The 14123-nt window shown below is 38.9% G+C and overlaps 1 protein-coding gene across 2 annotated transcripts in view; it reads left to right on the forward strand.

Moving 5' to 3' along the window:
* Nucleotides 1–4775, forward strand: part of TERF1 (telomeric repeat binding factor 1) — a gene marked incomplete at its 5' end in the record, with an annotated part of 39314 nt that extends 34539 nt beyond the window's left edge. For both annotated transcript variants that reach the window (XM_082858941.1, XM_082858942.1), the window contains one exon: nt 3668–4775. In XM_082858941.1, the coding sequence (XP_082715067.1) occupies nt 3668–3844 (177 nt within the window). In that variant the 3' untranslated portion in view covers nt 3845–4775. The remainder of the gene's footprint in view (nt 1–3667) is intronic.
* Between the last annotated feature and the right edge of the window lie 9348 nt (nt 4776–14123).

Consider the following 14123-nt stretch of genomic DNA (forward strand, 5'->3'; position numbering starts at 1 on the left):
CAATGTATAATATTCAGTTATGAGCCCACAGAAATATGTGGTTTACAGTGAAGACTGGGAATCGGGTCTCTAAATCCAGCTGCTTTTTTAAAGTTAGTATTTTATGTGATTATGTTTGCTTCCTATATCTTTCCTCTGAGGCAGAAAGTAAATGTTAGAAAACTGGCGGGTTCTAGTCTCAGAGACACACACAGGGTTTCTTTCTGTTTGGGCACCACTATGGTTCTTGGTTTCTGGAACACTTCAGTCTCTGGCACCATTGGGCCTGCAGCAGCCTCCTCAGCATCACAGGCTAAGATCTCCATATTCCTGAACAAAGTAGCCAATCTGAAGGTCTTGCATCATGGGAAAGCGATGAGCCCTTAGCTCTGGCTCCCCGTCATCTGAGGAAAGTGAAGGGGGCAAGTAGGGGCACCCCTCTGAGTCACCAAGTCATCGATGGGGAAAGCAGTAGAGCAAGCCTAGAGCTTACCCGGGGCCTTGCGAGAAACAGTTCCTTCTCCAAAGTATAGACTTACTGGGACTTCCCTGGCAGTGCAGTGGTTAAGACTCTGCCTTCCAATGCAGGGGGCACAGGTTCGATCCCTGGTTGGGAACTAAGGTCCCACATGCCGTGGGGTGCAGTCAAAAATTAAAAAACAAAAGTATAGACTTTACTATTTATGATCTAAAATAGAGGTCTTTTTTTTTTTTTAAATAGAGGTCTTTGAAATGATTTATCTGGACCAGTGAAAGGTAGTTGCTCACTACATATTATCCAAGTTTAGATTTTCTACTTGATTATTCACACCAAATCAGGCTTTAAAAATAGACCAAACTAGACTGGAATGTGTACATTTCAACAGATCAGAAACTGTAAAATGCTTCTGCCATTTACTGACATAGCACTAAACCCAAGGATTCCATTGGTGTAAGTAAATACCATTTTTAAAGCATTATTGAAGCATTGTTTTTTCCTCTAAAAGGCACTAGAAATGATACGCAATTTTTGAAGTATAAGTAATATAAACTTTTTAACCTTATGGAAAGAAAAGATTGGTGCATTTTAATTTGTTGTATGCTGTTTGTATCTTGAGTTGTGGGCATGGCTAGGGTTTTTATGATTCTCTTAATTGACTTTATTTTTTATTTTTCAAGTAAAGCAAAAGACAAAAGAGAATAGTACTAAGGGCACAGTTTTTGCTTGTGTCCTGAAATACATTATCTTTTTTTTTTTTCCATACCACAAAAAAATGTCTTTGTCTAGAGGTTGATTAGCCGTGCCCTTGTAGGCAGCACAGTTGCTGATAGGTGGCGGCTCAGACCCACAAGAGGTATAATGATGGACACTGCCAATCTTATGGCCCTGAGCCATACACAAGATAGTTTTCATCTCACGTTTGTCTACAAGCATCTGGAGGTTCTCTTTGATAGTGTATCAGACAGCTGAGCTGGATTCTTTTTTTCTTTAACTGTAATAAAATACACAAAACAAAATTTGCCATCCTAGCCATTTTAAAATGTATTGTTCAGCATCATTAAACACATCTTGCGCTACCATTACCACCATCTATCCACGGAGCTCTTTTTTTTTTTTTTTTTTTTTGCGGTACGCGGGCCTCTCACTGTTGTGGCCTCTCCCGCTGCGGAGCACAGGCTCCGGACGTGCAGGCTCAGCAGCCATGGCTCACGGGCCCAGCCATTCCACGGCATATGAGATCTTCCCGGACCGGGGCACGAACCCGTGTCGCCTGCATGGCAGGCGGGCTCTCAACCACTGCGCCACCAGGGAAGCCCTACAGAGCTCTTTTTATCTTGCAAAACTAAAACTCTGTACCTATTAAACAGTAACTCCTCATTCACCCCTCCCCCCAAGTCTGGCAACCAACTTTTCTACTTTCTGTCTCTGAATTTGACTGTTTAGGTACCTCGTATAAGTGGAATCCTACAGTATTTGTTCTTTTGTGTTTGACTTGTTTCACTTGTCCTCAAGATTCATTTACATTGTAGTACGTGTCAGCGTTTTCTTCCTTTTTTAAGGCTGCATAATGTCTCGTATTTATGTACCACATTTTGCTTATGCAGTTCTCCATCAGTGGACACTTAGGTTGCTTCCACCTTTTGGCTATTATGTGTAATACTGCTATCAACAGGGGTGTACAAATTTCTCCTCAAGTCTCTGCTTTCAGTTCTTTTGGATATATACCCACAAGTAGAATTGGGTTACATGGTACTTTTAATTTTTGAGGAACCACCATAGTATTTTCCCTAGCAGTCACACAGTTTTTCATTCCCATTAACAGCACGTGAGTTCCAGTTTCTCATCCTCGCCACCACCTATTATTTTCTAGTTTTTTTTGGTGGTGGACATCCTAATGGGTTTGAGGTGACATTTCCTGGTGGTTTGGATTTGCACTTCCCTAATGATTAGTGATGTTGAGCATTTTTTTCAAGTGCTTATTGGCCATTTGTATATCTGTTTTGGAGAATTGTCTACTCAAGTCCTTTGCTCATTTTAAAAAATTTATTTATTTGTAGTAAAACATAGCATTAAACTTACCACCTTAATCATTTTTAAGTGTATGATTCACTGGCATTAAATGCATTCACGTTGTTGTGCAACAACTTCTGGAACTTTTTCACCTTGCAAAACTGAAACACTCTACTCATAAGACATTTCCCCCTTCCTCCCATTCCCTGGCAGCCACCATTCTGCTTTCTGTTTCTGGGAATCTGACTCCTCTAGATATCTCGTGTAAGTGAAATCTTACAGCATTTGGCTTCTTGTGACTGATGATGAGTGGATTTTAAAGCAAATGTGAGTCAGCGGGGAGATATTCATAGTTCAGAAACAGTAAATAATCACTCAGGTGATCATATTGCTCCTCAGCATGTCAGCAGCAGGGGTGATTAGTTGGTCACCTATAGCAAATGCCAGGTGTCTGCAATCTTTTTCTGTGTATAATAATGAATTTGACTTTTAAAATTCTTCAGTCATTTTCTCCAAAAACAAAATAGTGTTTTCTTAACTAGTTTGTGTTAGTTCTCAAAAATCTGTTTTAGAGAAGATTTGAGTTTTATGTGTGTGTGTACTTTGCCCAACATAGACAGAACAGGGTTTTCACTGAGTTCATTAGGGAAGAATTAAATATTCATAAGTTCTCGGTATTTGTGAATCCTACATATCTCTAATCTATTAACAGTTGTAGAAAAGCATCTTAAGAGACAGTGTGGGCTTAAAGTCAGATGAATTGGGTTTGTGTTTAGCTCCGTCATTTTGTAGCTGTCTGATCTTGGGCAGCTGAGCCATGGTGTGTTCATGTAAAATGAACAGTAACATAGTCAGGACCCTTGACAATATCACCACAATAAGATCTTACAGAAATCTAAGATACGTTTACAGAATTTCTTCCACCGTTAAGAAATTGTAACATGATACTGATAAAAAAAGTTGTATTTATAATAGATATGTTATTTAAGGAATTGTTTCTGTGAATAACTCTTCTACGTTTTATCTACTTTTGACGGATGTTAACTAGACTTATTGTGGTGATCATTTCACAATATATATGAATACTGGGTCATTATGTTGTACACCTGAAACTAATAAAATGTTATTTGTCATTTATACCTCAATTGAAAAAACATAATTGTTTCTGTGAATAACTATCTTACTTTTCATCAAAAGGCATGGCTTTGGGAAGAAGACAACAATCTGAGATCTGGCGTGAAGAAATACGGAGAGGGAAATTGGTCTAAAATACTATCACATTATAAATTCAACAACCGAACAAGCGTCATGTTGAAAGACAGATGGAGGACTATGAAGAAGCTGAAGCTGATATACTCGGATGATGAAGACTGAGTGTGTTTGTGGAGCCCGATAAGACGGCAGTTAAACATTTTGATTCCTGCATTTTGCGTGAAACTTGGTGGTGTTTAATGTAGCTTAAAATTTTGTTTAAAGCATTACAGTATTTTTCTGCGGCACAGTCATTTAATATGAGGATTTGTGCTGTACGAGCAAGATTATATACCATCATTGTATTCTTTAAGAATCTTTCACTCTGATAAAAAAATTAATTTTTTGAACCCTAGTGCTTTCAAAACTCCTACCTCCAAACCCTGTTCCAATAAAAAGGTGAAAGCCTGGTAAGAGAAAAAATATATTGCTGTTAACCTATTCTGTGTCTGTGGGCTGATTTCAACTCCATGACACACATAAAAGTGAAGTTTCTAAATCAGTGAATAGGCCTTTGACATAAGGGGTAATGATTTGATTTATGGCCTTAATATATTAATTACTAAGATATTTGCTTATAGAATGGTAAATATACAAAGTAATCTGTGAGTTATACTTACATTTTTCTTTTGGTACTTTCATATAAAGGAAAAAACTTGAAAATAGTAATACCCATAGGACAGAGTTTGTACTACTACTAAGAATAGCTTGTGTCTCATTTAGGTACATTGGATTTTTGTTCTAGTGTTAAAACTTTGACAAAGATGGTTTTAAATAAATATCCATTTCTCTGATATTTTCATTTAGTTAGATAGATATCGGGCCTAAATGGTATTCCGTAAATGCTTAAATGGATTTTAACCATGATCATTTTTTTTTGAATTTTATTTTATTTATTTTTTTATACAGCAGGTTCTCATTAGTTATCCATTTTATACGTATTAGTGTATGCATGTCAGTCCCAGTCTCCCAGTTCATCCCACCACCACCACACCCGCCACTTTAACCATGATCATTTTGACGACTGTGATAAATACTAAATAAACAAGATCATGCATACCTTATTAGACAGTTTTGAGTTTTCACCAACATATTCTTTAGGATTTAGTCAAAAACTAGAATTATTTAGCATTTTGAGGATTTAGTCAAAAACTAGAGGATTTAGTCAAAAACTAGAATTATTTAGCATTTTGAGTTATGTATGCTTTATTTAACAAATGCATGAAAATGCTTTAGTCAAAAACTAGAGGATTTAGTCAAAAACTAGAATTATTTAGCATTTTGAGTTATGTATGCTTTATTTAACAAATGCATGAAAATGCTTAAGCATTTGCTTAAAAAGTTAAATGACTATTTTGTAATCTGTATTTCTTTATGAAAGTTTTATACATTACTTTCTCATTGTTCCTGAAGTTGTTGTCCTATACGTATAATAAATAGAAATGTGGATAATGTTTCCTGACTCGGTCTGTCCTGTTACACCACTAGTTACTGTCACCATGTGTATTGCAGACATTTTGATGGTTAGTGCCAAAGCCGATGGCATGAGCCAAAACAGACCAGTTGGTCAACCTCATTCCAAACATACCCTAAGTCATCAAATCTAAGTTGATATTAACTGTAAGATGCCTAGTTATTTTATGTGCCACTAAAAACATCACTATCAGTTATACTATAATATGGTTTTTTCTTAATTAGAATTTTATTTTACTTTAATTAAAAGAGCTGTTACAGATTTATGTAAGCATAGATTTTTATCGTATAACTTGTGGGTGCATAAAAAAGAAAAGCAAAATAAATTGGGTAATTAATTGTATTCCTTGTACTTCCTCATTTTAATCTGAATCTTTTGAATTTTTAAATTGAAATTTGTTGAGATAACTATAGATTCATATATAGTTGTAAGAAATAATAAGAGAGGTCCCTTGTACACTTGTTCCAGCTTACCCCAATGTCAATTTGTAAAACTATAGTATATCACCATCAGGATATTGGCATTGATATAATTCACCAATTTTGTCCAGATTTCCCCAGTCATGTACCATGTGTGTGCAGTGTGTGTATTTAATTCCAAAAAGCTTATCATTTGTGTAGGGGCGTGTGTCTACCACAGGCAAGATACTCCAACACTGAGGATCCCTTCTGCTGCCACTCAACTCTCCATCATTCCTGCAACCCCTGGCAACCACTAATCTGCCCTCCATTTCTAAGATTTAATTCAAAAGGTTACATAGAGAGTGACAAATGGCAGAGTAGGAAGATCCAAAGAGCCGTCCCTCTTCTGAGGCAGGTAGTAAGCTGACAAAAACTGTTAGAATCAACTTTTTGAAACAAATCTAATAAAACTTAAAACAACCGGGACACGCTTAATGAAGAAAGCGGCTACTAAATTTTGGTAGGAGGATTTTGGTGTGTTTGCTTACCCGGCTTAAGGCCACAAGTGACTTGTGCCCTTGCTGTGGCCTGATGCTTCGGCAAGTGCCACTACAGTGCTCGGGATCGTGGGTGGTGTGTTTTGACCTGTCTGGCAGTTCCCTGAGGGTTCAGTTCAGGGATTGCCTTTGTTTTGCCCCTTCTGAACTCTTAAGGGCTTTAAAAACATTACCTACGTCTGCCTGGGGTCAGGGACAGCAGACAGGCTGAAAAGCCTGGAGAGGAAGGTACATGGCGGGTTAAGGCTTTGAAGGACTCTGAAGTAAACCAGGGAATCCAGAAGGCCAGGCGCATGCCCAGGACTAGACGCAGTCTCAGCAAAGACCTGGGGGGACCCTAGCCCTGTATGCTCAGTGACCTTTAGGCTTCATAAGTGCAGGAGGTGGAGGCTGAGGCAGAGTTGTAGGTGGCGTTGAACGAGTGCCCCAACTCAGCCAATCTGCCAATGCTGGGAGCATATCTTTCTGTTTGATTTAAGGAAATTAAATGAAATACTCTGTATTCTTTGCCATTTTTTCTTTCAACATGTTCGTGTAAGTAGCTGTACTTGTTCATTTGCGTTTCTATACAGTAATGTATAATTCTATCACAGCCATTCATTGTGCTGTTGTTGTGGAAATGAACGAAGACCACTCAAAAGAGAAAAACAAACAGGCTGTTTATTCAGCGCTTGCTATAGCAAGGGAGTCAGCCACCATCACTTGTGTTTGGCAGAGGTGCAGGCAGACGTTCATAGCGGGAAAGCTTTCTAGTGAAAAACTAGGGCTTCAGGTGCTCTCTGATTGGACATTGTTGGCATGAGGAAGCTGAGGCTGGCCAACTAGCAGCAGGCATCTTTTTTTTTTTTAATTTATTCATTTAATTTTTGGCTGCATTGGGTCTTCGCTGCTGCGCGCGGGCTTTCTCTAGTTGCGGCAAGCGGGGGCTACTCTTCGTTGCAGTGCGCTGGCTTCTCATTGTGGTGGCTTCTCTCGTTGCAGAGCACGGGCTCCAGGAGTGCTGGCTTCGGTAGTTGTGGCTCGTGGGCTCTAGAGCTCAGGCTCAGTAGCACTGGTGCACCGGCTTAGTTGCTCCGTGGCATGTGGGATCTTCCCGGACCAGGGCTCGAACCTGTGTCCCCTGCATTGGCAGACGGATTCTTAACCACTGCACCACCAGGGAAGCCCAGCAGCGGGCATCTTATGTGATTGTTTGGGAGAACATATTTGGCTTTCTCTGGTTGGTCCTGAGTTGGAAGTAGGGACCAAAAATAGGGATGTTGGCAATCATCGACCAAGTCCTACCCATTCTGGGTAGATAACTGCGGGGATTTAGTTCGGCGTTCTAAACTCATTGCTGCAGAGGTTGTGACTTGGAGTTGTCCTATAAGGTCTGCCCATTGTCAATTTTTATATTCAGTCCCTGAGTTGTTTCCAGTGAATGGCTGCAAGGCTTTTCCAATTTACATGAAGTGTAAAATTAGGAATAATAATATTACACTGCTCCCTAAAGGCGATTCTCATCTCTTTTCTCGAGTACTGATTTTTATACTTACTTAAAATATACTTATGCTGCTGTTTGTTATTTTTCAGTGTGAGGTATTATATTAGTGATCCCCCACTATATAGGATGACATTTTAGGTCTCTTGCACGTTCCCCCTCCACCCTCCATAAGTACACAGCTTGCACCCATACAGATGCTTCTCCCCGGTTCTTCCAGCGTATTTGCATCGGTTTTTGGTTAAACCAATATTCAGTGTTTGTCTTATACCTCTGTAACTGTTTTTTACACCTGAGCTGTGTGTACTCATCATTTATTTATCTCCAAATTCTCTGACCAATTTGAAGACCTCTGAATACATTGAAATACGTCATTCTATTGACATTCTTTTTTCTGGCCACGCTGTGCAGCTTGAGGAATCTTAGTTCCCCGACCAGGGATTGAACCCTGGGCCACGGCAGTGAGAGCGCTGCGTCCTCACCACTGGACCGCCAGGGAATTCCCAATTTCATTGTTATTTTTTTTTTCCTTTGGTTGTTTTGTTTTGGTGACAGCCCTCCTACTCCTTGCCCTCCAGGCTTGCTGCGCAGCTGTCAAGCTTACATCTCCCTTATCTTGGCTCTGGGCATCCCAGTCATCTCTCTCCTGGTTTGAATTCCCTGTTTCCTGGATCCTCTCTCTTGGTTTTAACTCTCGTTTATCTCGAGCATCTCATCCTATACCTCCTGAGAAAATATGCATAGAGTGAAAAATGTTTCTATAATGCATGTCTGAAAATATCCTTTTTCTAGCCTCACGTTTGATTAATAATTTTATTGGATATAGAATTTTCATTTGGAAAACATTTTGTCTCAGGATTTCACAGGCATTGCTCTGTCATCATCAGTGTCAAGATGTTGCTTTAGATAGTCTGATACCATTCTGATTACGGAGACTTTTCATGTCACCTACTTTTTTTTTTTTCCTCTCTGGAAGCTTGTAGATTCGTCCATGTATTCAGTGATCTAGAATTTCATGGTAACATGCTTTGTTGTGAGTCTTCTTTTCTTTTTCAACTAATGAGCCAGGCACTCAGTGACTTCTGAAATCCCTGTGCTAAGTTCTAAAAAATATTATTGTGTTATTTCTTTGCTTATTTTCTCCCTTCTGGTTTTATTTGCACTTTCTTTCTGGAACTCCCAGATGTTGGATGTCAGATGTTGGATCTCTTTGACTGATCCTCTAATGTCCTATCTTTTGTCTCCAATTTTCTGTATCTTTAATTTTTTTGTTTACTTTCTGGGGAAAATGTCACAAAACTTTACCTTCCAAGTTTTCATACCATATATCTACTATCAAACTTTTTAATTTACAAGAGCTTTTAATTCTCTGAATGTTCTCTTTTAGGACATTGTGTTCTTATTTCATGACTGATATCATTGCATCTCTTCTGACCCTGGCAGTGTTTATGGCCTGAGTTTTGTTATGTTGCTTGTTTCTGTTTAATTTTGGTTTCCCTCTTGCTTTGTCAATGGTTTTCCTCAAATGTTTGGTTGAACTGGGCTGTGCATTTCTATTTATGAGTGAGTATGAAGAAGCTGGTTGGAAGCTCTGTGAGCACTGATGGGCACTCACAGGTCAAGGTAGTGATTGGACAGGGACTTGGCTATCACAGCTGCTGGTACCTGCAGCCATTTTCTTGGATGATCTATTTCCTCAGAGAGGAATCTAGCAAACTGTTCTGAACGGGTGAGAGTAGTTTTCTCAGAGCACATGGACGAGGGACCTGGGGAGGGGGTGGTCCCCATTCAGAATAGATAGTCTCCATTCTCAGTTGTTGCTGGTGTTTCCAATCTGGAGCCCCCTGCAGAGAGTTGTTGCCTGGCTGCAGAGCCATCTAAGGCTCTAACTGTTTCTTATACCAACTGTCAACCATTCCATTGACGGAAGCATCTGGATCCTTAAGTTCCTGGGCCTTTCCAGGGTGCTGTAAATGACCTTGCCCGCTGAAATTCCTTCCTGTAGACATTTGGTTTTCTCCTATCTTCTGCTTTACCGGTCCTGAAATTCTGTGACCATCTCTTTTCAGCCTTTTTCTCTCAATCTCCTTATCATTATATTTTTTGTCTTTTAAAAAAATCCTTTAACTGTAATTTTATTTGAAGGTAAAGGAAGTAAATATATGTTCAACCTGCCATGTTTAATTGAAAAAACAATACCCTATTTAGGACCATCTCACGAGGCTTCAGAACTCTATACCCCTGAAAGGCTAAATCTTGCCTTCACACTTTATGAGTAGCTTGACTTACATAGAAATGCTAGTTTCGAAATTATTCTCACCCAGAACTTGAAGGCTTTATGACAGTGGTCCCCAACATTTTGGGACCAGGGACTGATTTCGTGGAAGACAATTTTTCTACGGACGTGGTTGGGTGTGGTGGGGGATGGTTCAGGCAGTAATGCGAGCTATGGGGAGTGACAGGGAGTGGCAGCTGAGGCCTCGCTTGCCTCCTGCTGTGCGGCACTGTTCGTAACAGGGTGCGGGCCGATACCCGGGGTTGGGGACCCCTGCTCTATTAGACTTCAAGTATCCACTGATGCTGATGAGAAGACTGCGGTCTCTCATGGGGATTCTTGTTCCTTTGTAGGTAATCTGTTTTTCTCTCTCTGGAAGGTTTTAGTCTATTCTTTATCCTTGATTTTAAAGTTCACAAGTTTGTCTCTAGGGGTGGGGATTTAAAAAATTCATCTTGTTTGTGCTGAGTGGGACCTCCCCACCCCAAGAAGAATGGCTCTTACCTCTGATTCCACCTTCTTTTCTACATGTTTTAAAGGGTAGTGTTGGGCTTCCCTGGTGGCGTAGTGGTTAAGAATCCGCCTGCCAATGCAGGGGACACGGGTTCAAGCTCTCGTCCGGGAAGATCCCACATGCCACGGAGCAACTAAGCCCTTGCGCCACAACTACTGAGCCTGCGCGCCACAACTACTGAGCCGGCGTGCCACAACTACTGAAGCCCATGTGCCTAGAGCCCATGCTCTGCGACAAGAGAAGCCACCACAATGAGAAGCCTGTGCACTGCAACAAAGAATAGCCCCCACTCGCCACAACTAGAGAAAGCCTGCGCGCAGCAACGAAGACCCAACGCAGCCAAAAATATAAATGAATTTATAAAAAAATAAAGAGTATGGTCCCTTCATTCTGGTTTATCCATCAGTAGAATCCCATGTGCTTTCAATCTTCAAAAAAATCTTCAAAATCTCTGGGCTGATTCCCACTCCTGCCTTCTCATCTATGTTATAGACTTATTCTCTTCTGTGAATTCTGTAATCTCAATGAGATTTGAGGAAGAAGGTAAACATGTATATCCATCTGTCACCTTGACCTAGAAGTTTCAGTTCTCTTTCAATATACTCATTACCTGGTTGCTTATACTTCCGAATGCTCAGGTTGTCTAAATCAATTTACAGTTAAAAGTATGAAACTTCACTAGAATATTCTTAGAGGGCAGAACCAGTTTTGGTTTACATCATTTTGGTGCATACCTAGAAAACATGGCTAACTAAGATTCTCATGCCAGAGTAGAACTAAACAACTTAAATTATTACTATGACTTTTTATGCATAATGGCAACATTCTTGAATAAAAACATTGCAAGAAAGGCCCTAAAAAAAGAATAATGAGATTATAGTTCACCTTGTTCCTTTTTCTACTCTTTTCTTTTCCCTTCTCTACTTTTTTTCTTTTTCCACTTTCTCTTCTAAGTGATCAACATCTCTAATTCCTTTCCCCTTCTTTCCTGAGTGGTTATATTTATTTTTGTTCAAATTACTTTTCTCGTGCACTTTTGAAAAGCAGCCTATTACGTAATGCTAGGGCCCGTAAATCATTGTAGAGTGTCCGTGGAAAGGATCCCAACTCTAAGATACTTGTTAAAAAGGAATATCAAAGCAGTCTTAAATTCTTTGATCTTTATCTCTGAAAATAGAACTTTTGGTTCTTCATTAATCACTTGGACTACATGTTTCAGTTCTGTACTGTTTCCTTTGCTAGAACTAATAACAAGCTTTTCAAGACCGTTATTTAATACTATGTCTTCTAGCCCATGAAATTCTTCTCAAGAATAGAAATAAAAATATGCTTTAATATGAAAGTAATTAATGGCCAAGTACTGAAAGCTAAATATGTAATTTGAAAAATTGATTTTATACAACTCAAATATGCTATTATAACACATGTTGGACCCATAAACACATCATAGCTTTATTGCTGTTAATCATCGTAACTGTGCCTCTCAATTCTGAAGTGTTTTGTTTTGGTTTTGGTGAAATTTTTGTTTATACTCTGACCAGTCTAGAAGATTTAGGTATTTTCTAGTCAAATAAAGAAAGGGCTTTTAAAAATGTGAACAGAAAGTTTATTTACTGGTATAAAATTTTAAGTAACATTGAAAATTACCCAAGTATGCCTTCAAATGTTTTGCTTTACAGATCTTACAAATGGTCTTAAAATGTTAATAATGAACTTATAGTTGAAGTTCCCAACCCTGATGAGACTCAAATTTTAATTATTAATCTCTGAAGAATTTAATTTACCACAAAGACAATTCTGACAGTTAAATGAACATATAGTCAGAAATATTGCTACTCTCAGCATTAAATATTGGGGGCTTTTCCATCCCTGTTAAACTTGCTTTTGTCATTATGTCATTACATGATAAGTACCAAGAAATACGTATTTTAGTAAATCATTTGTTAGTAAATAATATTTTATACAAATGAAACCAAAGGAATTTCATATACAGGCATACCTTGTTTAATTGTGCTTCTCAGATATTGCATTTTTTTTTTAGCAAATTGAAGGTTCGTGGCAACCCTGCATTGAGTAAGTCTACAGTGCCATTTTTCCAATGGCATTTGCTCACTTTGTATGTCTGTGTCACGTTTTGGTAATTCTCACAATATTTCAAACTTTTTCATTATTATTCTGTTTGTTAAGGTGATCTGTGATCTTTGATGTTACTACTCGCTAAAGGCTCAGATGATGGTTAGCTTTTTTTTGGCAATAAAGTATTTTTCAATTAAGGTATATACCTGGTTTTTTAAGAAATAATGCTATCGTGCACTTAACAGACTTCGGTATAGTGTAAACATAACTTTCATATGCACTGGGAAACCAAAACTTTCTTGTTACTTGTTTTATTTTGGTGGTCTGGAACCGAACCCAAATACCTCCGAAGTTTGCCTGTAGTTTAAATCTCGAGATTCAATTCTCCGAAGAAAATATCCTGAATTTAAAATTTGTTTCAGAAATGAAAAGGGCTTCGCTTTTACAGCACAGTCTTTGGCAACGACAGGGTTTCCATCGAAGCTGAGTTCTGGCTGAGAAGCTGAGATATGGCTCTGACTGCAGCCCAGATCCTGCAACAAGGCACTTTGACGCTGGTCCATTGATTTTCCAATCATAAAATAAGGAGACTAATACTTCTCTGTGTGTGTATGGCAGGGAGGGGCATGGGGGGGCGGGGATCATAGCATTCGTAATAAATCTTTGCCTTCCATAATCTATACCTCTGCCTTCTACTCCAAACAAAAGAAAATACGTGCTGTAGGGGGAAAAAAAAGTAGTAAGTTTACTTCAATTAAACTTGAAGTTGGACTCCAAAATTATTTTAGTCAACTTCAGGCTTTAAGCCTTGGAGATAATTTTGGATATTAATGATGGTAGAATGTCCATAATTAAAGCAATTGTTTCATTCATTGGTGCCAAAATTTCACTTCATGGAAATTATAACATTTAAAGGAACTTGTGCTGACCTAGAACGAACGTTTGATTGATGCTTTTCAATTAACCGAAGAAAATTTCTTCTATTTCAAAAAAAAGGTATTTTTAGGGAATTCCCTGGCGGTCCAGTGGTTAGGATTCTGTGCTTCCACTGCAGGGGACACGGGTTCTATCCCTGGTCGGGGAACCAAGATCCCGCATGCCGAGCAGCGCGGCCAAAAAAAACGAAAAAGAAAGTAGTTTTAGCAGAACTGTTGGTTTTGCATAACAAAATGCTTACTAAATCTCAGACAACTTGTCCTGTGGAAAATTATTTGTGACAATTTGCTTGAACTTATTATTTCAGAATTTATGGAATAATACATGGGAAATGTATGTGTGAGTGTACATATATCTGTAGACATTTTTTAAAGAAAGAAGTTTTTAAGAGATTACAGAATAGAAAGAAAGAATGCAAGATCCAAATCGTGGATACCCTTAAATGACAACTTACCAATAAATGGACCATTAAAATGTAGTAAGTTTAGTGCAAACAGATGAACACTGTGTCCAATGGGCCACCTATGGAATGAGGAGACTCCAGGTGACAGATCGAGGACAGAAAACCACAGGAGACTTTAGGGTGGGTCCTCAACTTAGTAAAAATGAAAATAAAGGCACTGTGTTTCTTGAGAACTGGCCCCCAAATTTCCCTTCTCTACTTCAGAGTGTGGCAACGACATATATTC

This window comes from Leucopleurus acutus (genome assembly GCF_964270905.1).
Source record: "Leucopleurus acutus genome assembly, chromosome: 17".
NCBI lineage: Eukaryota > Metazoa > Chordata > Mammalia > Artiodactyla > Delphinidae > Leucopleurus > Leucopleurus acutus.